Raw genomic sequence first — 24,755 nt, 5'->3', positions numbered from 1 at the left:
GAAAAGAGGAGTGAGAAGGAAACGGAGTGAAAGAGCAAATATCTTCCTGGTATTTTATTTTAAAGGGAGAAAAATTGGCAACAGAGCCACTTGTATTTCTTTTTCTATTTTTGGTCAATTCAAGGCAGTTTTGTCTTTTCTTCTGCTGCTTTTCTTTACTTTTTGTCAGGCCTATTCAGGACAGACAGGTTTGTTCAAGCAATTCCAAATGTTTCTAGTGAATATTCACTACTGTAATTCGTATGTATATAGGATTTCATGCCACTGTAAAATAAACTTCAGTTTCCATTTGCAAGAAGCCACACCAAAACGCAAAAGATAGATATAAAAATGCGACACTACATAACATAAAATGCAGTGAACATATTATTTCCTGAGACCAAAGTGTCAGACCAGAATAGCAACTCTGTTCAGGTGGCCAACTACTTGCATCACAAATTACTTTAGAAAACTTGGCAACGTCTTAGAAACAGCTGACTTCCACTTCTCCTGTGAGTGTGGAAGAAGATTAATCTATGCAGCATTTTAATATATATGCCAATATATGCCAGTATTCTATATTCTATAAATGTTATCATGCATACTTTAGATTACTTCACAGTTTGGAGTCTGAGACGATTGTGCAGTGTGGCATATATAGAAGTAAGCGTCATATTCATTTTTCCAAATTCTAAAGAATTCAGAATTGCTACAAAACACATGCAGTGCAGTCCGTCTCAATAGAAAACGTTTTTTTTATAGGTCCTATAACTTTTGGCCTGAGAATGATAACAGTTCTTAGAACTAGATTTTTAGTGTTGGTCTAGCTCCTGCATCAGACAAGGTTTTATATACAGTAATAGGCTGTGTAGGCTTCTGCGTCAATTTGACGGCGTAGCTGCGGCAACTGCCCAAACCCTATGCAGACCTTAACGCCGTAGCCTGACGCACACCTCCCCATTAATTTAACTATGCGCCGTGGTGACTGAGACCGCAAGAGCTATGATTGGTCCACTTGGTAGCGGTGCGTTTCCACTTTACTATTCCAATAAAAATGGAACACATCGAGGAAAGGTTAACTGAGGAGGTTCGGAGATACAAACATTTGTATGATTCGTCTTCGGTGAAATTTCAGCGAAAGTTTCAGTCACCATTGTTGAAAGTGAAGCAGGAAGTAGAAACTAAAATTAACCCGACTGGCATAAAAGACACAGCGCCAACTAGCGTTTGGGTGGAGTTTTTACAGAGCGAGCCAGACTGACGAGCACACAAGTATAAATGGCTCACACCAGCGCAGGCTACATGCGTAAATTGCGGCCCTAAGTACCCTAAGTGATCCTAAAATAATCCAGACAAGACTTTACTGAAACAATATGCAGTACTTTTTTAAACCACTGTATACTGCATACAACTAACTGATGCTGCTTTACTAACCACCAGCCATCTGTTACTTCACTTCAGTGTTCCTATTTGTGAAGCATATGCAAACAGAAAGAAGTCCTTGGAGGTATATAGTTCTCAGGGGAGCTCCTCCGTGGGTAGTTACCCTCAGGGATTGTTTGAGAGGAGCCAAGTAACCCCTGTTCTATCAATAAGTTGTTTCCATTACCACTTCCTACTGCTGTTGCAAAATCAAGGGACACAGTGCCACTGTGTAGTTGAAAAATATGAGTGGTTACATTTGCTTCAGCTTCAGTGGTATCCAGCTAAGTAAAAGGAACTATTACACACTGCAATGCTTGGATAGAGTTGTGGTGTTGTGTGTGTATGTTTCGAGCACAAATATACAAAGTTATGTGGTGTTGCATGATTCTGAAAAATAAATAACCAGTAATCTCTCAAAGGCAAATCTCTATTTGGCACCAAACGTAATTATGGAAGTTCACAAATGTGTTTGTGCATGTGTATGTGTTGCGCAGGTCCTGGTTATATAATTTTGACAGATTGAGAGCATGTATACATCCCTATAGTGCTCTACTGTACTGTACGCTGGCAAGCAGCATTGCAATGTGGGTGGAATACCAGTGTGCACAGATGCACGTATACAGACACAGACACTTCAGCTGATTTTAATTAAACAGGAGGTGTAAATAATACCTGATACAATAAGATACTAAACACATCTTGGCCTACCTAGCTTGTGTGTTTTGGAAAAAATTACAATTAATGCATTTACTTTGCATTTAATGCTGTTTGTCTGTGTTAAAAACCAACATGGTTGATAAACGATGACTGACATGCACAGTGTTTGTTGGCCTTACAGGCTACCCGTATGTGCAGCCCCCAACAGATAACTACAGAGAGATGCAGACATTTTCAGGGGCACACATACAGTGCGAACAAAGGGAGACTCCTCAATACGGTTGGAGTGCAAACATGAGTGTCAGGGATATTGTTTGTGGGTCCTCAGTATGCCATTTCCTAAGCAGGCACATCTGCTAGATCAGACACTCAGCAACAACAATTGAAAACTCCTGAAAAGATATTTTACCCCACAAACATTATGTGTGTGTTCTGATTTCCTTTCAAGGTGTATGTGGCACAGGGACACATACAGTTGAACATCAAATCATATATTACACATGCTGTCTACACTAAACGAGGGCAGTGAAAAATATGGAAGACAGTTACTGAGACAACCTATGTGTTATCTTTCTTCCAGAATGTGTCCTTCATGAACCCCCTAAATTACAATAATAGTGACATTTTCCATCGTTAGTTAATCAGAGATGGAACAAAAGTTGCCGTTATCAGCATGAAAATAAGTGAAAATAAAAATGTCTTTGTATGGTGACAACAAAAGATCTCAAAATTAAAATACATTTAAAGCCTTTAAATTGACATAATTAACAGCATTTCTTAACTTTCTAAAGAGCCACAGAGGACCTCACGTCAGATTGAGGGAAAAAAAAAAAAAAAAAACCTCTCACATAATAGATAGAATAAAGATGGAAGGAAAGAAAAGTTAAGAAAGCGCAGCAGGAAAATAAATCACCATAACCAATATTTCTGTCTCTTTTTTCCCCCCTCCCTTTCCGCTCCCTCCTTCTCTCACCCTGAATAGTCAGTTAATTAACAGGAAAGGAGAGAAAAAAAAAACATGGCAAGCAAATGTCAAGTTTGACAAAGACGGAGGTTAGCTTTTCACAACAGTGCAAAACAACAGCAGCTTTAAAACTCATTCTGAAAAATAAAAGTAATTAAAAATGCCAAAAGGGAAAAAAGAAGAATACTAATTGTTCAGTTTAGCAACATGCAGAAAATATGAAAAAAAAAAGAAGATCTGTTGGGTAGAGAGAGAATTGTTAGACTAATTACATTTTTTCTCTTTCTTCAAATGATAGATAATTATGTCAACTTCTAGGAGGCAAACTGGGAGTTCAGAATAACTGAAGGGGGAAAGTTTACCGAGTGTAATTAAGTGTTTTATTTTCTACCAATGCCTTCTTTCCCTTGTTAGTCTTTCATTATCAGCCCTTCATTTAGCAACCTTTACCTCCCCTTTCTATTACCATCTTCCCTTTTTTCTGTCTTGCTCAGTCTGAGTGTGTCTTGTGTGTGGCTGGGCAGGTGCAATGGGCCATGTTGACAGCCTGTCCCTCCTCTCTTGCCGCAGGGAAAACTGTCACCCCTGTCATTCAGGCCTATGAACACAGCATGGAGAATGTATGAGTGTGTCTGTGTGTGTGCGTGCTCTCAGGAGACTATGACAGTGTGTGGTGAGAGGGGAGAGGTGCTCTGTTAACTCTGCCAGAAGCGGCTGAAATGTGTGGACAGTCACACACATTGCTGACAATGACTTCAGCATGATGGGAGCTTCACAACCTCAACCTGGAAGGGCACAGCCTCCAGGGAGCAAAAACTTTGCGCCAGATGACACAGTGATGCAGCAAAGGCAAAAAAATAAATAAAAAAAGTCTGTGTGTGTGGGAGAGTGTTTTTTAACTACACACATGCACACTTATGCACCGGGGAATAAAATGTGGTCATTCTAGGGAAACAATAGCAAGGCAAGCATGATGGTGTAACTGTGAATCACCACTGACTGCACTGCCGTATATCTTTAATGAATTAAAATAGGAATAATTAAGCGGGAAAAGCAAGCTTGCAGCAGGCTGTAGACTGTGAAGATGCTGACATAAAATCTCCCAATTAAACAGGCCTCTAGTAAATACTTAAAACTTAGCTGTGACCAAAGGTTGAAAATATTGCCTGTACTGGATGAGCCCATTTATAAATGTGCCTAACTACAAGTGAGGAAGGCTGGACGAGGAAAACTGACAGTACCCTCATAAGGCTGTTTACTCTGTTAAATTGTCTTCACAGTATTTACTCGTTCACAGTACAGTTCGTATTCCCTCACTGAAAAATTCATAAACACACACCCTGCACTAGAATTGTAAAAATGCAACTATTTGACCCTTAAACTCAGTCTTGGGACTATAATAGGTTGAAGACCTGTATGTGTCAAGACCATACCAGACTTGTTTTCAAGGGTGATGCACTACCACTCATGTGGGACAGAGGCAGCCAAAAACAAGCAAGAGCCGGTATTCCAAAACAAAGTGCAAGGCTCCAACATGGCTCAGTGGGTTACATAGTCAAAGCCTAAGAGAGTCACTCTCTGCGTGTGTGTGTGTGTGTGTGTAGTGTGTGTGTCCGGTGGGGGCGCTGGCCCTAGACAAAGTGCTCTGCCAGCTTTCTGCCCACTGGTCTTTTCATTGCTGATGGATGGGCCTTGTTCAGCACCATCTGGCTAAAGGATACCTCACATTAATCATCACAAACACACACAGAAATACACACTTTCTGCCTCTTAAAACACACGCACGCCAAACAAATGCAATTGTCTGCATGTGCTGTAATAGCACTGTTTAATATATAGAGGCAAAGAGAGAGAACTGAAGAAAAAAAAAAAGATGAAGAAGAAAAAAATTACAATAGAAAGAATCAATGAAAGAAAATAAGTATTCTCTTTTTGCGGTTCAGCTAGCCATTTTTCCCCTTTTGTAATTCAGAGTTAGTCATGGGAGATTACGAAACAAAGCACAGTACAAGAACAACAATTAGTTCATTAAAAACACTGTTTCATTTGCTTGGTAGCCTGGAGCTACAATAAAGCCTCACTAACCCACCACCCTCTCCTCCACGCACTCTTTATTAATGACCCTTTCATACCTATAGGAGGATGCATATTAACAATAATGGCTGTGAAAACAGTCTCCCCTCTTTCTGAATCTATGCACGCACTCTCTCTTTATCACTCCCGTACATGGGCGTGTTAGTCAACACATAATATCCTTACATAAACAGTAAGCTGAAAGGCCAGACACCCCAGGGAATTTAATGTAAAACGAGGGACATTATCAGACTTCATTTATTTCTATCTAACGGCTATATGGGCTTAATACAAGCTGATTCGCTTTTACATTTCCACGGAGTGTGGACATGGGCAAGGACAAGGCAGACCGTGGTTGATCTGGGAGGAAGCATGCTTGACATTAGATTTGTTATCATTAAATCATATCTCACGGCTATCTGGGTTTGTAATGTAAGGGGATTTATTTGCACGTCTACGCAAACTGTGGGAAAGAAATAAGACCTAGAGTAGCGTGGCTGTAAGTTGAGCTGCTTGGCAGATTTATATGAAACTTGACAAGCTAAAAATATTCATGTATGAGGGATGAGATAGCAGCATGTGATAAAAATGACTTATATTTGACACAGATATACAATAATAGAATATAGAAATAACAAATGTGACACATCAGACTTGAGTAATTGTTTTATCAGTTCCTCTTTAGTATCCTCTTAATTTGTCAGTTAGCTTTTAATAATGAATAGCTTCTAATGTGCTTTATGGCATCGAAAAGTCAGATTGCAATGTGTGGAATACCAACGGAAAAAAGCCAGAACAAATATTCAACAGATTTTATCGGTTGTCTTCTAAAAGAGGGCATTTCAGAAGGTCTGGTGCTTTGACTGCACCCATGTTTCATCTTTAGCCTTAACTTTGGAATGGACATGGGCTTCCTCCCCGAGGATCTCATGCTGCTTGCACACTCAAAATGAATTAAGTGGTCTGAGAACTGTTGAGACAATACAGTGTCTTTGAAGAGGTACTTCACACAAAATCTATCTTTTGAGAAAGAAACCCTGTTTGTTCTGTATTTTCACTAAAAGAAAAAGACTAAATATATAGCTAGTATAAAAATGAACACGCACAGACAGCTATTTAGATGTGTGTTTTGTTGTAGGAGTAAATAAAGAAACTGTTACTCTTTGTGCACAGCCACAACTTGTTATGAAACTCCTGTTTCTTCTACCACTTTGCAAGTGTCTTTCAAGGGTCTTTTCAGAGCAGACCTTGGCTTTGTCTTTATGATATTTCACAGACAAGTGTGCAAAAAAAAAAAAAAAAAGGTGCAATAGAACAAAGAGTTCAGTGATATTTGTGAGATGGAGAAACCCGACACAGTAGGCTCAGTATGGCATACTGTCACACAGTTGGTTTCTCAATTCCTCTGAGAACTGCGCTTGCGAGAGCATGATCACAAATACCAAGTATCTAATTTAGATACAAAAGTGTTAATGCATTATAAAGATGTGCTCTGCTAACTTTGTTTAGTTCACATCCCCTTTGTGCGAGCCACACTATTTTCCACTCACTAACGTGAATGTGTGTATTATTATTAGTGTGACTTTGCACGTGCGTGTTTGTGTCCTTCTGTGAGTGGGAGGCAAAGATGCATGTCTGCCACAGCTGAAACGTGATCTCACTCATATCCTTTTAATTAGTGTATAACATAACAAATGCATCACAGGTTGTAGGTAGAAGGTCTGCAAAAAAAACAGAGCTACGGTTTCAGCATGTGCACGACATTTACCTTGCAGTAGCTTCCTCACTTTCTATTTACCTTTTTATCAAATTGTGGTAAGACTGTGTTCATGATAAGTGGACGACTCAGAGACTGGACCATTGTTATCCCTTACAACAAGGAAAAAGTGAGAGATACTGAATATCCATTTCAATCTCACCATATGCAAGAACTCACAGTAATTTTATATGTAGAAATGTAATTTATCTTTTTTTTTCATAATGGGATAAAAATGTGGCTGCTGACACGCGGGTGACACTTTCAAAAGGACATCTTTATATAAGAACTCATCACTCAAATAGTCTCTTACACACAAACCGCAGTCACAAGGGTCTCATCATCATAAGCATGCCTGAAGTGTGGCAGGTTCAGTCTGCTGTCAGATGTTAACCTGATAATGTACAGACCCACACACAGGAGCAGACACACACAGGCGCAGCTGATTAGATTTATCTCCAACTTCAGGATTCAATCTCTCACACGCTCTCACAATGTAATCAAGAACGGACACTTGAGCTGTCCTCATGCGCCCGATTGCTGACAAGAGGTGTCCATCTTGAGGAGACAACAAACTCATCACAGCCATAAATACAATGCAGCGATCGTGACCTACAACTACTTTTGATGTCAAGTGCAGGCTTCTGGTGTAGAGGTGAGTGATGCAGGATACTCAGAGCTCTACTCATTAAGAAATAGACAGTCAAAGAGCAGATGAACACATTTCTAGTGCTGTGAAACACAGAAAAGCATGTTTATGGAAAAAAGACACAAAACAATCTCTTACCTTGTGGTCATAAGGGTTGTACGAGTGGAAGAGTTGGGAGAGTTCTTTAGTCCTTTGTTTCTTCTGTGGACAGTAAAAACAAGATATAAAGAAATATTAAGTTTTTATATATGTATTTATATATATATATATATATATATATATAAAATTTAATTTAATTTAATTGTAGAGTCTATATTTAAAAATAAAAGGGCATTAATCTAGCTACGGAATTGCTTTATATTCATGATTAACACAAGACATACAGAAATATACTAATAAGCTGCTCTGAGACAACTCAATATGACACACTGTATGCTGTTCTCAGAATAGTCTTGTCCTCTTTGAATTTGTCAAACAGTTTTCGACAGGTTAAGCACAATATTGCACTTTTAATCATGATCTAAAATATCATCCCTTGGCATTTCTTCCACCTCTGGTGAACACACAGAAAAAAGACGTGACATATGGTATAAATACGGACATAGAGTACAGCTTCAGTCATGATAACTTGGAGAACTTTAACAGAAGGATAAATCAGAGACGCCCACAGTAATTCATTAAATCGATGGAACGAACAGAAGGAATACATTTGTTCACCAGCTGTGGCAGAAAATATTTTTTCTCATTTTATTCCCAGTCAAAGTCTGGCCTTAACCTTGCATGTCCTTAATGTGTAATGAGATGCACAAGCGTGAGACATGACTGTTTGATGTGTGGCAGTTGCTAATGCAATCAGTTACATGAGGCTGATGCAGTTACAGAGAACGCTAATTAGCTTGCTGATTAGGCCATGTCTGGCTAAAGGGGAAGGATATATGTATATGCTATTGTAGCTAACGGGAATATGCATTCATTGCTATTCTCCCTCCTCGTCGCTCCGTCTTTTTCAGTGTTTGCATGTAAGGGGCTGGATTCAATGTCCTTAGGCTGAATCTGTACATGTCGAACAACCTAAGCCATTCTGCTATCAGACACAGGCATCATTATAGCTTGACAGACATATGCAGCTTCAGGATGGGCAAAGGGCAGCTCGATGCTTGAATGCAGGGATGGAGGAAGATTTATTAAAATGTATAATATTTGTGGTTCCCTTTTCAAAGACGAGGACGTTAACGTACTTAGACGGGAAAAAATGGAAAGGCTGCTATATGAAAAGAGTCAAAAAGTGAGCTAAGCAATGGAAAAGAGACAACATAGAAAGAAAACACAGCAAATATGTGGGACGAAAGGTCAAATAAAGGTATCAGTACAGAACTTCCTCCTCACCCAGTTGGGATGTTCTCTGTCATTCTGTATCTACTGAGGCCCATCCTTCAACACTACACCTCGCACAGCTTTCTCCAACCTCTGTTCCTTCTATCTGCGGATCACTTCACTTCTTTTAGTTCCCCTTGGTACACTTCTACCCATCTCTTACTCAAGGCTCTTCTGATCCACACAATCCTGTAATCATTGGCCCTGTCCCTCAGCTGTCCTCTTTTTTTATGTTTTCACCTGATTCCCTCTCCCTTCCTCTGCCAAAGGGCTCTCCAGAATCTCCAAATCCTCTTTTTTTTTTTCTCATTTTCTTTACCTCTCCACATATCCCTCAGTGCTCAGCCTCCCCGCTCGATCCCTGTGTTTTCTCCAGTGGGAGAAATCTCACACTAATCATTCAGTCTCCACTCTCTCACCCATCCTCCTCCTTATAAGTCTGTCCCACCACAATTTCTCTCGCTCTCTCTTTGCCTGGAGCACCTTAGGTGAGAGCAATGCTCTCATCATTGCTTCTCAACGCCACTCTCTCTCTCCTCCTGCTATCACTTTCACCATCACTCGGTACTCAGTGATGCTCAACACTGTATGAGTGTGTGTGTCTGTGTGTGTGTGTTTGGGCAACTGTAAGACTGATCTAACTGCAGGTAAGGATGTTTTTAGCCACCAACCAGTTCAATAGCGCACGCACGCACACACACATCCAACACAAGTGCACCAACATACCCACTCACTGACTCGAACACAAACAGGAGGGGTACACTTAAAATGGACAGAAAACATGTAAGATAATTCAAAAGGCAACATGAAAAGAGACAAACCTGAGACAAATGAAAAGGAAAAAACCAAGACAGAGAGTATTAAACAGTTTTGAAACATGATGTTGACAGAAAGAAAGAAAGATCCAATCTTAGTTTACTGCACAGCATTAATGACGAGGGGCACCCTCAGCTCATTACTTGTAAATCTACAGTCCTGCTGCTTTCTTAAGACAGTTTACCTGCTCCATTAGGACGTGTACATTTGTGATAGTGAGATATTTAATTTAAATAAACTGACTAGTGTGGATAAGGTGACTAAAGGGAAGTGAATGAGAAATGCCCTCATTATCCCAGTTACTCTCAGTGTGCCTTTGAGCAAGAACTACACTGTAAGACTGCACTGAGTAGGTGGAGATATTTCCACACCTACAAGCATGATCTGAAGCATGACCAACATGATGTAAACCATTTATTTATGATCTGAAAATACATGACTAAGGATCTTCACAGACAGACAAGTAGACTCAGCTTCATCCTTCAATGTGCTTGCTTCAATCTTCCACTGTATTTCTTTTCTTACACTATTTCTATAAAAGTGTTGAAACACAAAAACTTGCTTGTGAAATAAATTTAATTATGATATGTAGTAAAAACAATGCAGCATTTACACACTGTACATATCCAGTTACAGTAAATGTATCTCTAATACTAGGAGCTGTATTGATGTGCATTGTCTGTTCAGGTGTGTATCCCTGTGTGTGTGTTTGTGTGTACGGTCTATCAACGAGAGAAGTTAATCTTGCATGCTGTCGAGGTTGTGCTAGCGACAACCCAGCAATGCAAAGCCACTGTGTGTGTGCGCATGTGGACCTGTCACTGCAGTGATGATGAACAATGGTTGTTATCATGACGTCCATCTGTTGTTGTCGCCAGAGACGGATGCTGCCTCTAACGGGAAGTGACATTACATGGATGCAGACACTTGTACTCACACAAATTCCAATATAGGAGCAGTGAAAACAGAAGCAAACACTGCATGCAAAGTGCTCACACAGCTTTTGTAAGACGTGCTACAGGAACATCTGCACAATGGTGAGAAGCAATTACCATGACTAAGCTATGATTTGGAACAAATTAATGACACTGCATAAAAAAAGTCTCAAGGCAAAGAAATAATTGTTCTCGGATGCTTCTACAACTTAAGACAAACAACCAAGACTGATATTAAAAATGTATACATCAAATGACTGAAGTTGTTGGTTTGTTATGAGATGGTTGCATGTTGTGTTGGGATTCTCTAGGTTTGTCATCACTTCTGTACATGTCAGTATGTGTTGCTCTTGGGTCTCTGCTCATTCGTAGCTATCGCCTAATGTATGACTTCCTGACACAATGTAGCTGAAATGTGTATGTGTGCGTGTGTGTTTGCGTACGCCTGTATGAATTACATTTATGTCAGTATGCCCATGTGCGAATGCGTTGTGGGGCAAGGTAACAGTGATCTTGCCTGTGCTGTGTGTGCTTCTGGCTCAACAGTATGTGCCCGTTTGTCTTTCCCTAATGACAGACAGATGTTAGTGCTATGAGTCTGACTGTTATCTACAGTAGAAGAACCTCAGGCCTAATCTGTCTGTGGTCATGTCTGTGAAGGATCAACACCTCCTAAAGCATCACAATGGAGTGGTCACTGTGGTGTTTGTGACCTTTCTTTCTCTACAGCGGGCACTAATTGTAATATATCACAACCATGCTGGCTTGAGTCAGATATACCACATGTTCTAACAAGTACAAAAGTCTGTACTGTAAATTATTCATAGAGACATAACCATACATTTGTTTTACCTAATCAAGCTCAGCCACTGTGATATGATTAAAGCTGCTCTCACAACCAATGTGTTTTCATTGTGGAATTAAGAAACATTCACGCAAGTAAACCACTTACATTCTGTACAGTGAGTACAGTCCTTTTATAACTGTGCAGCTTTATTGCAGATGTCTATTTCACAGTTATTTTTTCATGTTATCTAAATTCATAACTGTTACTAGTTAACATTTTTAATAAACTAAAGATTTCAGACGTTATTCAGTACATACGTCATTATGATGTTGGAGGTGGAACTAATAAATGTTGAACAACAGTTACAGACAAACGATAGCAGACATCAGTGTAGATGGAGTGTAGAAGGCAGGAGCAGGGTGAATATTCTGTGTTCGTCCGGCTACTGGAAGACCGAGACGAGGAAATGCATTTCAGATGTGTAGTTACATTTCTAGGGAGGTGTATGTCAGGCTACAGCACATGCAGGCTACGGGGTTCAAACTCGGAGTGTACTTACAACATAGATCTGACACAGAAGTATAAATCGAGCTCCAACCTTCTTCAGCATTAACGCCACCGATGAGCAAAGTCCTACTCGAGATCATTATTTTTCCACACCCTGTTACAATCAGTCCCTTCAGCTTGTTAAAACTCTACAATGAACAGCATGCTCGTGACCTATACAGGTAAGAATATTCATTTGAATGAGGCAAGCATAAACTGTGATCATTAAAATGCAATGTGTTATCTCTTCTATTATTAGTGGACTAGGTGCTCATTAATCAAGTGCAGGCCTACCTTGCTCCAGACAGCAGCTTAACCATTAACTCAACCTTAATACCTGTTAGACTGTTTTTAACCGAGTGTTATTATCTCCCCTGATATGTGGGTGAGAGAGTCTTGTCTCTTGCTTGCGTGTATTTGTCTGTGTGTGTGTCCATGCATGTGTTTGTGTGTCCAGGCTTAGATAAATGATAGTGAAGCTAGAAGATGGAGCTACTAGTGGCTGGGCCAGCTGTTTCACTTTGACAGCTGCTGCACTGGTGCCTCGTGGGTAATGGAGTTCTTAACCAATTACAACCTGGGGAAATTAAAAACACTGTCCCACTAGAACAGCTAATCTCCTCCTCTATCACTTTTTTTTCTCCTCTTGTTCTCTCCTGCAGCTGCTCTTTCTCAACTTGTCCTCAACACAGAAATCCAAGTGCACACATACACACACCTTCCATTCACCAAGTCCATTTATCAAGGCTAAGTTTTAGTCACATGGGGATGATTATGGAGATCCAAGCTAATAACACTCACATCTTTTTATTCTCAACGTGCTTCCCTCTCCCTCCATCCCTGTGGTCCTCTATTCTCTCCATCTGCCTTTACTCTACTCTCCATCCAGCCTTCTCTCATAGATCATTTATTATAACAGGTAATAAGTTAGACCTGCAGATACCACTAAACACCTGGACCGCATCGCAGTCGGACACTCTTTAGGCCTACATGCATTCACTGCTTTGCTTTCTGGCTCAGTGACTGTGTGTTTTACCAAACGAATATTTGTTTTGCAAAGGGAAAAATAGCAAATATTAGCAATAATTTAGTAAGGTTTTCTATCATCGAACAATTACATGCTATGAGGAGAAAATTAGAACCAAGAAAAAGTGTATTTTTTTTATTATTTCTACGTACTGACATATGTTCTTTTACCCATAGTTTGGTATTTAATGAATTCTGCAATTCTCCAGAGTACTTAACAAAGAATGCTACAGGTTACTGCTGGGTTACCTGACCTTAATATACAAGGAAGTGCAGCAGAAATAATATTGGAAAAATTCTTGCAAACCAAATTAAAACATATTTTTTTTCTCTTCACCCTTTGTTTTCCAGTAGCTAGTAGTCAATGTGACATTTTAAAAAATTCTGATTTTTCTAGTTAACATTATAAGTGGAGAAATAATGGTAGACTGTTATATCTGCTACCATACCGACTGACAATTGGTTCCACCACATTGTTTAATAGAAAACCCTAAAACCTATCACTTGCCACATTTAATAAGTCGTGGGGCACACAATGGGCCACGTCCCAATATGTTTCTTTCCGTCTCTCATCATTTTCTCCATCTGTCTCCCTTTCAGCTTTTCTTGCTAGACTTCCTTCTTCCCTTAACTTCTCTATCTATCTCAGGCCTCCCTTCCTACTCAATCTAGTTCTTCATCCATCCCTCCTGTGGCTATTCAACACACTTGTGTTCCAGACAAACCATCTGGTGCACTTTATTAATGACTGACCCTACATGGCTTAGACATCGCCTAGCTGCCACCACTCGCTGAGCGTTTGTGTGTCTGTGTGTGTGTGTGTGTGTGTGTGTGTAAAACCAGGTGCATGCTGACTGAAGAAGTGATGTTGTGTGCAGCTTTAACCACTGAAGCAGGTGCGCTGGTTGCAGTGTCCTAAACATATTTTTTTTTCTCTCACCTTTTATCACAACAATTCATTCATTCATTCATTCATTCATCTTCTGTACCCGCTTATTCCTGTTAAAGGTCGCGGGGGTCTGCTGGAGCCTGTCCCAGCTGTCTATCACAACAATTCTGACAATTAATTTATATTTAAATATCTGAAATGACAACCATCATAGTTGTTAGAAATGCAGGAAACACAATGTGATCTAGGCAATCTTATTCTGAGCATTTAACAAATATAAAGTAGTAGTTTTCATGTCAAACAAGTCACCCCTTTGTCACCTGTGAATATCAGATAATTGGCTATGTTCATTGGCTTATTCATGGATTTAGTCCATCACTCAATGAACTGCATGTGGAATAAAGTCTTGAATAGATTTGTGTTGACATCCAAACGCTGACAATAAAAGTCAGATGAGACAGATGGGGGAGGAAGAAAGAAAAAAGGAGAAAAAAAATGAGGAAGAGCAGCAGCAATGTGCTTGCCTGGGGATTGATCCCTCTAAGACACACTCAGCTTCCCCTCTGAGAATGAGGAGAAGAAGAGAGGTTGGAAAAAGAGAATGACTTATGAAGACACTTGAAAGAGATGTGTCCACACTTTGATCAGGAGAGGCAAGGGGGCAGGAGCGGGTGGGTGTACAAATCCAAGAAGATATATAACATATAGGGTTCAACAAATGTAGGAGGTCAAACTTTTTGGGCACGAATGCAAAAAGCCTATGCGTCATGGTAACGCTGTAATAATGTGAGATGTGGTGCATTTTGTTGCACATAATGTTCAACATCTTTGGAGGATGGAGTCAAAGACATAATAGAACTGGATCAAGCATGTACAGATGTGGGCAAACAACTACATATGTTTCTGCTTTAAGTTGATTGGCTGAGGGGAAAGTACCAACTCAAGTTAATCCTACAAAAACTGTAATTCCTTTTAGTAATTACAGCTCTGATTAAATAAATACACAAGGACCACATTTAATCTGACCAAAATATGTACAGTATGCACCAATCCAACATCAAAAGGTAGAAAAATGGCCAAATAAGAGCATAATGAACATAATGAGAACAAAGTGAATCAGTGTATCACAGTTTTACTAAGTGTGGCTCTGCCAAACAATAATGTAGCTGGGAAACCTGTACGGAAAAAGGTCAAGGAAACACTGGTGCTGCTGATGGTGATGTGTTCAGTGTGTGTTGCTTTTTCACTCACTTTCTCTCATTCACACCTTTACTATCAGTTGCCTCATTAGCTGTTAATTGTTTCATTTGGCAACAGATTGAGAGAGAGAGGAAGCCAGAGTGGGTATCTGTCACAAGTTGGATGGTTACACAGAGAACAATAAAAGGATCAAATTAAACAGTTACCACCATTAAACAATGTGTTAACGCCTCAAGATACTCAGCTAATGGCTTTTAGATCTGAAGGGAAGTCATAGGGAAATGCTAAGAATTGTTTATCTAAGATTGACTTTCTACAAATTTGCTACTTCCTCTCATGCAGGCTTTAGGCATTTTGACATTTATACACTGTGTATGTTGTATACTGTATATATGTAAGTCCGTGTGCCTAAGAAGGAGAGTGAAGCATTACACACACACACACAGACACATTTTTGATGGTTCTCAGGATTAGTGATATTAAAATTCATGTAGAATTCATGACAGAACTGGAACAGGATTTGACATTTTCAGGTTTTTTAGGAGATCGGCCTATGTTTCCTTAATTCACACACATGCAAATATGTGTGTGTAGTTCCAGTCTATGCACAGTGTATATGTGGAGTAGCAGATTCTTTACTTACAACAGTCATGAGCTGCTGTTTCATTAACTCAGCTTCTTAACTTTTTAAAGATTTATGTGGTTTTAAGGCTGATATCACTAACAGTTATTATATATTATAGCTTTTCTCCCTGGCCTCTGAACATTAAAGGGGAACTACTGTTTTTTACAACCTGGACCTTATTTCTGGCACAAAATGTGATCGTTTACTCACCCATATAACTTTTGTGTAATTCGTATTCCTTCGGGAGATAATTAGATCAGCGTATATCCATGTAGTGGGAGTGACTGGGGCATCGAAACGCAGCCTCTAAATAACGTATTATCTGCCGCAAAACTCATTCATTTCACAAATATTTCTCCGATTCGTTATCTATTCCCCGTTGAGCCCAGCCCAACAGTTAACTCCGGACTCAACGGGGAATAGCATAAGTGTACAATAACAAAATATCGGTGAAATGAACGAGTTTCATGGCAGATAATGCAGAATAAACTAACCAAAAAGAACTTTTTTTATTTTTTTTTTCCTTAAAATTATTCCTAGCACTGCTTCTTGCTTGATGGAAATGTAAAATGTGTTCACTGTTGTACCTTCTACTTTACAGTCCACTGACCCTTTTTGCCACAGTGATTTTCCAATCAAGATAAGCTGACTCACTTTGAATCTTACAGTTTCTGCATGACTCAAATGCTCAAATGTAGGCGCATTTAACATTGAGCTGGTTTACCATATATATAACATTTGTTTTTTGCACTACTGGTTCTTCCAGGGACACATATTTAGATTAAGGGGGAAAAAAAATTTAAATACCACAAAGTCTATTGATTTAGAACTGGAAGTTGATCCACTTCATTCGATGGTATGATATTCTGACAACTGAAATTCAAATGATCCAATCAGCCTACTCTGTTCAAACTGTTGCAATTACAGAAACACAGTTCTCTCTGATTGTATAGCAGTGTTACAAAGTGGCACCTTTGTCCTTTGTGCAGAGATCACATAAAACTGACAAACCAAAGTTTTTACCACAAAAGCTACTTACGTTGTGTACAAATACTTAATTGTGATAAATATGCTGTATTGATCACGTAAAGTGAGTAATGCTATCAAACTTTTTCACACATGAGAAGCAGAATTTAGCCTAGTTCACACTCACCACGTGTGCTGGTACTTGCTCCATCTTGGCAGCAGGTGTACCAGGTCTGGGGTAGAACTGGTTGATGAAGAGACTGGGGAATCGATAGCATTTTACCAAGTCTACTGTCTCCTGGAAGTCTTCCTCAGTCTCACCAGGAAAACCGCAGATAATATCTGTAGCAATGGTCACACCAGGGACTCTAAGGGAATAAAAGAGACACCTTGATGTTAAATATATATTTTATGCAATGGTTGTAAAAAAAACAACAACAACATTTTAAAAGCAACTGGTGTTGAAGTGACTTTAACAAGAAAAATATTTCTCTTAATAAAACTTAATCATATTGGTATTTGTATTGCGGTAAAACTAGCTGCATGGAAAATATTTTCACTTTGGTTATTCACAAGTCATGCACTATGGCGTTAAAAGAGGGAAACGTCTTTTCCCATGGACTCATTCAGCCAATCAAAACCTGATTAGCAACCTCTGCTGCCAATCGTTAGTGATTGATTATTGACCGGCTGGCTTATTGGATTAATTGTGGTCCGTCGCATGGTATGGGAATGAATGCATTGATTTGTTCCATGTATTTTGTTTGTACTGACAGCAGTCGGATGGCTTGTAAAAGAACTGCACGGGTCATCACTGTCAGTCAGACAACAATATAGCTCTAGAGGAAATACTTGACATTCCCATTAAAATGAACACAATTTGGACATGTTGCTCTAGCATTTCAATGATAAGGCTTTAATCAAAAAGGCATTTATATCATCTCTGATGCCGTAAGTAACTGTCAGTTACCATAAAAGGCTATCAAAGCTCTAGATTGAGTGGAATAGGAGGGACATTGGAGCATCTTAATATAATGGGTTACATGACAAGCAGTCTGCACCAAGTAGTAGTAGTAGTAGTATTAACAGACAGCTAGTCAATAATTTGGCTTTCTGTCTATTAATTTTATTTTCATTCAGTCATCCCATTGATCCTTGATCTTATCAAGTAGAAGTGCCACACAAAACAAGAACTGCAGTAAAAAAAAGGATATGATGAATATTTTATTGAGTCTTTAAGACATTAAGACGAAAAGAAAATATAAACATGAAGATTTTCAAGACTCACAAGAGAAAGACAGCTCAACAAAGACATTAAGAAAAGAGTGGAAAAGACATTTTCTCTGCAATCGACAGCACGATGCATCTTTAATTACATTAACTTCCTGCATCTGCAACCCCGTGATAACCTCTGACCTATTGATGAGTTCCAATTGGCTGATGGTCATTAATATTAACCAATGGCCTGCAGGCACAGGCCTCCTTGACCTCTCAGATCTGCCTGACAACCACCCTATGGAAAAGGAAAACTACATAAATTAAAAAAACTGTGTGCATGGAGTAGTCAAATGGCTAAATAAATGAATAATTCTCTATCGTTAAAATTACCTTGGATCCCCTCAAGCAGTGGTTCTAAGCCCCCTGAGTATTTAACACAAAATGCATGTTTTAATCCTTTATCTCATTAAGTAAACAAAGGACAATTTGCAGCCTGTAGGCTCCTACAGTAATCAAGTGTCCTGAAAACAGGAAGATATAGTTCATTTGTGTCTCTACTCGCATTTGTGTGATCAGAACAAAACTTACTGGCATGAATATTTTGTCTGGATGCAACATTCTGTGCAGCACATGGTATCTAACGTTAAAATGAGTGCGGTTCTCTTCTAGGTATTTAAGAAAATCTGCATAAAATCTAATTATTTATTGCTATTTAAAGCTATTGCCTGTAATATACTCCCCTGAGCCGTTTTATTAACGGCAGTGGGAGGGAAGGTAAATAAAATTAGATATATGAACAAACACGCACTTTTTTCCTCTGGCATCAATAGATAGCCGTCTCTTGCATCTCCACAGGGCTTGTATATCTAATTTGTTATTGCCCTTGGGTGGTAGTGGTGCTGAGGAGTTACAGGCAGCCTGCGTGTCCTTTTCATTCTCGTGGTAGAGCTAAAATATGAACACCATTGCAGGCATAAAAAAAAAAAGTACAATTCCTGCCACGGTTGCAAAATAACACAGGAAGAGAGAAGAGAGAGAAAACGAGCAGGAAGAAAGGTAGTGTGAATTGGCTTTTGTGGATTTTCGTAAGGTGGAGGCTGAGAGAGTTTAAAAAAAAAAAATGTAAAAAAAACACACACAGTGTCATTTTGACACCTCTGCCTCTCACAGATCTAAGGGTGAAAGAGGTGTGATGTGTGATACTAATGAACAAGTATACTGATACCCTCCTTGTTAAAATGAGAGAGGAGAGAGGTATCTTGTTATTGTTCACCTTTCAAAAACAAGTGTGTGAGAGAGCCAAAGATACAGAGACAGAGAGGGAGAAAAAGAACGACGAGAGATAACATTTCTGCTCGGCTTGCTTTCAATTAGACTGGTGCAGAAGAGGGCTATTTTTACAAACTTTGAGACTGAAAAACAGCTTTCTTTGTCTAACCTGGAATGAACTTTTGTCACAGAGTACTGGGCATAACTGTAACACGGGATGAGATTTGTGCAGACTTCTCTCAATAAGCATGTCACTTCTATATTCATATATCCAGTTTTGAATCATATTGGTGCTTACAGATCAAGACATATTCATTGTTACTATTCAATGATAAGTAGAGTTTTAACTGTAACTCTCGCTACACGTTTCTGTTCACTGTAAATAGAGGGAACTAACGTTATGTGGGGTATTGCCACATTAAACTAGAACGTGATAATACATGTTTTTGAAAGATAAATCACATATCTAAACGTTATTATAGACGGATCTAGATAGAGACTAACCGAAAACCCTGACAGAGCAAGATGAGTCTCTTTGTTGTGTAGAAAGGAGATAAACAGACATGGGGAACAGGATCTATAAAAGAGACATTATCTGATACGGTCAGGGACAGCGAAAGAGTTAATGTTTACTATCGATTACAGAAAATGTCACAGAAAGAATTTGCTATAAAACACAATAGGAAAAAAATAAGAAATAATACTATATATTAAGTGAAGTTAAAGAAAAGATAAGCTAAAGATAACGAGAGTCGTCCAAATTCATCAAAATGAAAAAAACAACAAAAAAGCAATATAACATTAATGCTGTAGGGATGCAAGAGACAATGAAGCTCAGCATTTCATACCAGGCAGCATTTAAATATAAAATCTCCAATGTACATCAACCTTATTGCGTCTCCAAATGTCATCTTTACATCCCACATGTGTGTTTATAGGACCTACATTTAATTGGTTCTCTGCTTGGCAGTGTCTGAGACTATGAATGATCTTTGTTTTAATGGAAAGTAAACTAATACCTTGTGAATATATTAGGTGCACATCTGAGAAAGAAAGGGAAGGAGAAAAAAAATCTCTGCTCTAGGAGTCAGTTGCCAAAACTAATGACTAATGCTGAGATTAGTGCTGCTGCTTCATAATAAAAGGCCTAAATCAAAAGACATAATGGGTTAGGAAAACAGGTTGGTGTTTGTCATTTCTCCTCCTGCTTCATAGAGGCAACAAGACCGCGTCCCTGAAGACAGTAGCCATTAGCTGTGGTGCGCCACCAGGATGAGATAGGATTTGCACTGGGAAAAATGTGTTCAGAGAAGACTAAATTCTCTTAATTAAATCACCAGATAAGCACACAGTCATACCCCCATCTGCCTCAATGGGATGAATTAAGCTTCATAAAACACACCATTGTCTGTGTTATTATTATCAACTCTTTGTTTGCTGAGGCTCTCTCACAATCCACGCGTGTGTGTGTGTGTGTGTGTGTGTGTGTGTGTGTGTGTATACGAGTTTCCATTCACACACGCCGCCACCCTCTTCATCATATATTCAAAATATGTGCATGTGTACACAAGTTTGTTTGCACAACAGATGCCTGTGAGCGGCCCCCGTGATAAGATGAAGGCGAGACCACTGGGACAGAAGAACCCTGAAAAGTGACAACAAGGGAAAAAGTGAGAGTGGCGTGGAGGTGTAGAGAAGAAGGCGGTGGGTGGAGGGATGGAAGGATAAGAGTGGAAGAAAGACAATCTGGGAGGGTAAATATTTACCTATTCTCGTGTCAAAAAAAGAGCTGATGCTACCTATCTGTGCTGCAGTGTGTGTGTGTGTGTGTGATATGCCTGCTCTCTGAAATGGTAATGTGTGGCACACTGGGGCTGCTGTGGCGTAGGAGTCGGACGGTGAAGGGAAAGAGACGTGGCAATGAGGAGGAGGGAGAAATGCAAATGGTAAAGAGATGTGCAAAGTTTGGAAAGCTGTTGTCTTGAAGAAAACCTCAAGTCCCAAATAAAATCTTATTAACATGTAATCTGACAGATTTACTATAACGTGTACTTGCGTGCCAGGAAGAGATAGCAGCAGCTGGAGTGAGAGTGAAAACTAATTCTACAAGGATTCAAGTTTGAAGATTAAGGAACCCTAACATATTGTGGGAAAATTAAGTTCAAGTCTGACATAATCAGTGTTTATGTGAGGGAGAGCTGTGGAGCTTTTTAGCCATCTGTCCACCTCAGCGCTCTTTAATCTTGTGTTTTTTCCACAGTCACCTTAAGATTGACTATCTACAGTTGTTTTTTAATGATAAAAACAATTCCCTTTTTGAATTATTTAAGAGGATGGCATGGTTTCTGCAACGGTTAGATTACATTTCCTCAATATGTTGCCAGTAAGTCAGGGAGATTCTGTTGTTACTGGGCCACATTTATAACAAAATTGAGGTTTTATCTGTTAAGACCTTTGAAAACAAGTGCCCAAACATTTCTGAAATGCCTTTAAATCTTACTAATGCTGCATCTCTAATGGGAGAAGCAACCAAACATCACAAACAGTCTTAAAGGCATAGACAAGCATATTTTGCATTTGGTCTTAATGGGTTGAAGTCATCCATACCAATGTATGACTTTCTTGTAAAATAAACATGCAGTATTCTTAAATCTACAATTATCAACCATCAATAATAAATTCTCCTTAATAAATTAGCAGGAACACTGACAATAGGGTTAACCCTTATCATTTCCGCGACCTGAAATAGCTTTCGTGGGAAGTTATGATACGCGGTTGTTATTTGCATTGTGTTCTCGAGGTCTGATATTAGATTTTGATCTTGATTAGGGTTGTTTTTCTTTTCGTTTAAGCTTTCCTCGCTTTTTCTTTACTGCTGCATACATTTAATTAGGATGCTAACTAACCAAATGAAAAACATCTTGAGTAAGCATTACCATACAGTATGTGTCTAACAGAAACTAGTTTCTTTCTAAAAGTGGAGACAAAAGGGGCCTTAGAAATGGGGGAAGAGTTGGGACACTTGTGAAGACTGTGCGTAATCACTCAGACACTTAAGCGTTTGATTTAGCTGTGGCAGCTGGAGGTAATGGCACTGTCATGTAGCAGCTCAATTTACAGGGGACGAGAGAGAGAAAGAGAGAAAGAGAGAGAAAGAGAGAGAAAGAGGTCTACTTGGTTATCACTCAATTTCCTCACACACTGACACCATCAGGGATGAAGGAGGGTACTGTCAGCACTAGCTGAGGAGATGCCAGGTGACTGACTAGATAACAGAATACTTACAAAGAGATTTAAGCTGCACAAGCAAACAAGGTTTCACTTTTGGCCTAGTATAAAGTATAAACTTTAATGTCTACAAAAGAAGTTTAAAAGCCTACGTAGCAACTCCCGTGACCTAAATCCTAATTACACCAGAACGGAGACAATGTCACTGCAGCTCGGATAGATGATAACAATTAATTTACTAGGTATACGAGTCAAGCCGGTCCTCGCATTCTTTTAATACGCTGTTACGTAATTCAAAAACTGAAGGATTCAAAAGAGGTTAAGGAAACCTGCAGCATATTTGAGAGTAGAGAGGTGACAGACAAATGATAGGTGTAGTGAGAGAGTGTGGCAAGTGATGGCTTCACAGTTAGCCCGAGAGGAGCTGTCAAACTGTCAGAAAGACTTTCTTAGCGTATGTCTTTTGCTCATTCTTACTTCAAATCCCTGCTTTCTCTCAGTCTAATGTGTGGGTTTAGACAGCGGAGTGTGGAATGACTTTTTTTTTCACTTATACTCAAGTGAAAACCCAGAGCTATGACAGTGTCCTTGGGTTAATAGTGTTTTTTCTCACTCTCACACACTTCTTCCTGACTTAATCGTCATTTAAGATCACTAATTTCTTTGCAGAAAGATAGCCTGCAGTTTTTATTAAAAAAAAAAAAAAAAAAGAGCAAGACAATATTTTTGACAGTTTTTATTTAGGCTAAAAAGGGCAAAAAAAATTAAAAAACAGGTAGACACCTGATATCATCTATGAATGTGTAAACATGTTGGATGTACCAGTGGTCTACTCAGTGTACACCAAGTCATTTGTCTTTGAACCTGCAGTGCAGAATAACCTCAGTCTTACCACGTAGCAGGTCATTTATAAAGATCGAGGTGGCTGCTAAGGAATGAATGGAGAGCCAAGTAAATAATGATCCCACTGGAGTCATCAGTAAACTTTATCATTTAATGAAACAGCCTGAACACAGCAGAGCAGAACTGCAGTTCAATTTAACACACACACTTACACATGCTGGCAAACGCATACTTCATTAGCCTTGGAGAAGGATAATGAGAACACACACATACACATTCCATTAGTCTGAGGGAGGCGTAACAGAAAGCACAGACACCAGAAATCCATCCATTCACACACATACGCACACAGTTATTTTGCACTCATCTAACACAGACACACACACACACGCGCATATTAAGGTTTAAGGAGGGCAGCAGTGCAAAGGCACGACACTCGTGACTGTCTAGCCAGGCGTTAAATGGACTGTCCCCTTTGCACTTTATTTCAATTTAATCCAACCTTCATCGGCATACCAGTACAATGTGATTCATCATTCCATCCCACTGCGCTGACCTGACCTGCACAGACACGGATAACATCAAGGCAGTGGATAAATGCTGGACATAAAAGCCTTATCTGAATCAAATGAATGGTGGACATGCATTACGTGCAGGCTATTGTGCTGTCTTTATCAAGCAGCTCAGCATCAGCAAGTTTGAATACTGTTAATGACAAGCATGTAACAGCACACATTTTTCTTGTCTTTTTGTTCAGGAAGAGATATGAGTAGATGCTGAAAAGACCAGTAATTAGAAGTGGTGTTTTAAAAGTGCAGTTAATGCTGTAAGAATGGGTAAATGCAAGTTAAGGAAAAAGAACCGCTAAGGCTATTTTAGGATGATGCTTGTTTGTTTACCACTGCGGGCAAAAGACTTGCAAAAGAAGAAGAGATGCTTTGAGCTTCACCAGATGACAGCGAGGCTTAAAGGTGTTCACACCTGGGTGATCCAGTCACAAGTGGGCAGCTTTAAGTATGTCTGTTCACACCTGGCATCAGAACGGATCTCCGCATGTGATCAGAGTGACGACTTGTGATTAGATAACAGTTCCACCTTCTGTGTGGAAATAAACACGCACGGTACATTTGTGAAGCATCCAGCATAAGAAATGCAAAAATCTCCCTAATAAAACATTGCTGAATTTTTAGTTTTTTCCACGAATAGTAGCGTTAATGTACAAAAAACACAGTAACTTAACCCCCAGTGGCACACATCATCACGAACACATGGCTAGTTAGTTATCCACATGCAAATGATGTTTTTATGACCGACTTGCACATCGCCTACTCATTTTCAGTTTATGATGTTATTTATTGTTGTTTGGATGAATTTATCAGTTTACAGTTACGGCTTTATCAGTTTACGGTTACAGTTACAAGGACAAAGTATATTAAAAAGTTCCCCCGATTAAAAAACACAAAACATTTACTGGTAAGGGAACACTTAAGCAAAGTGAATGGAGCAAAACTCTGAGGAGGGGGTCCTTCA

General features: G+C 39.3%; 1 protein-coding gene across 3 annotated transcripts in view; it reads right to left on the bottom strand.

The window, feature by feature from the left end:
• The window catches only part of cdkal1 (CDK5 regulatory subunit associated protein 1-like 1), a 209,023-nt gene that overhangs the window by 43,243 nt on the left and 141,025 nt on the right, over positions 1–24,755 (bottom strand). For all 3 annotated transcript variants that reach the window (XM_084557649.1, XM_084557650.1, XM_084557648.1), the window contains 2 exons: positions 16,855–17,035; positions 7,642–7,704 (listed from right to left, as the gene is read on the bottom strand). In XM_084557649.1, coding sequence (XP_084413775.1) covers positions 7,642–7,704; positions 16,855–17,035 — 244 coding nt within the window. The remainder of the gene's footprint in view (positions 1–7,641; positions 7,705–16,854; positions 17,036–24,755) is intronic.

Source organism: Chelon labrosus (assembly GCF_963514085.1).
Source record: "Chelon labrosus genome assembly, chromosome: 12".
Taxonomy (NCBI): Eukaryota; Metazoa; Chordata; class Actinopteri; order Mugiliformes; family Mugilidae; genus Chelon; species Chelon labrosus.
Note: the sequence above shows the minus strand (reverse complement) of the source record. Positions and strands in the feature narration are given on the sequence as shown.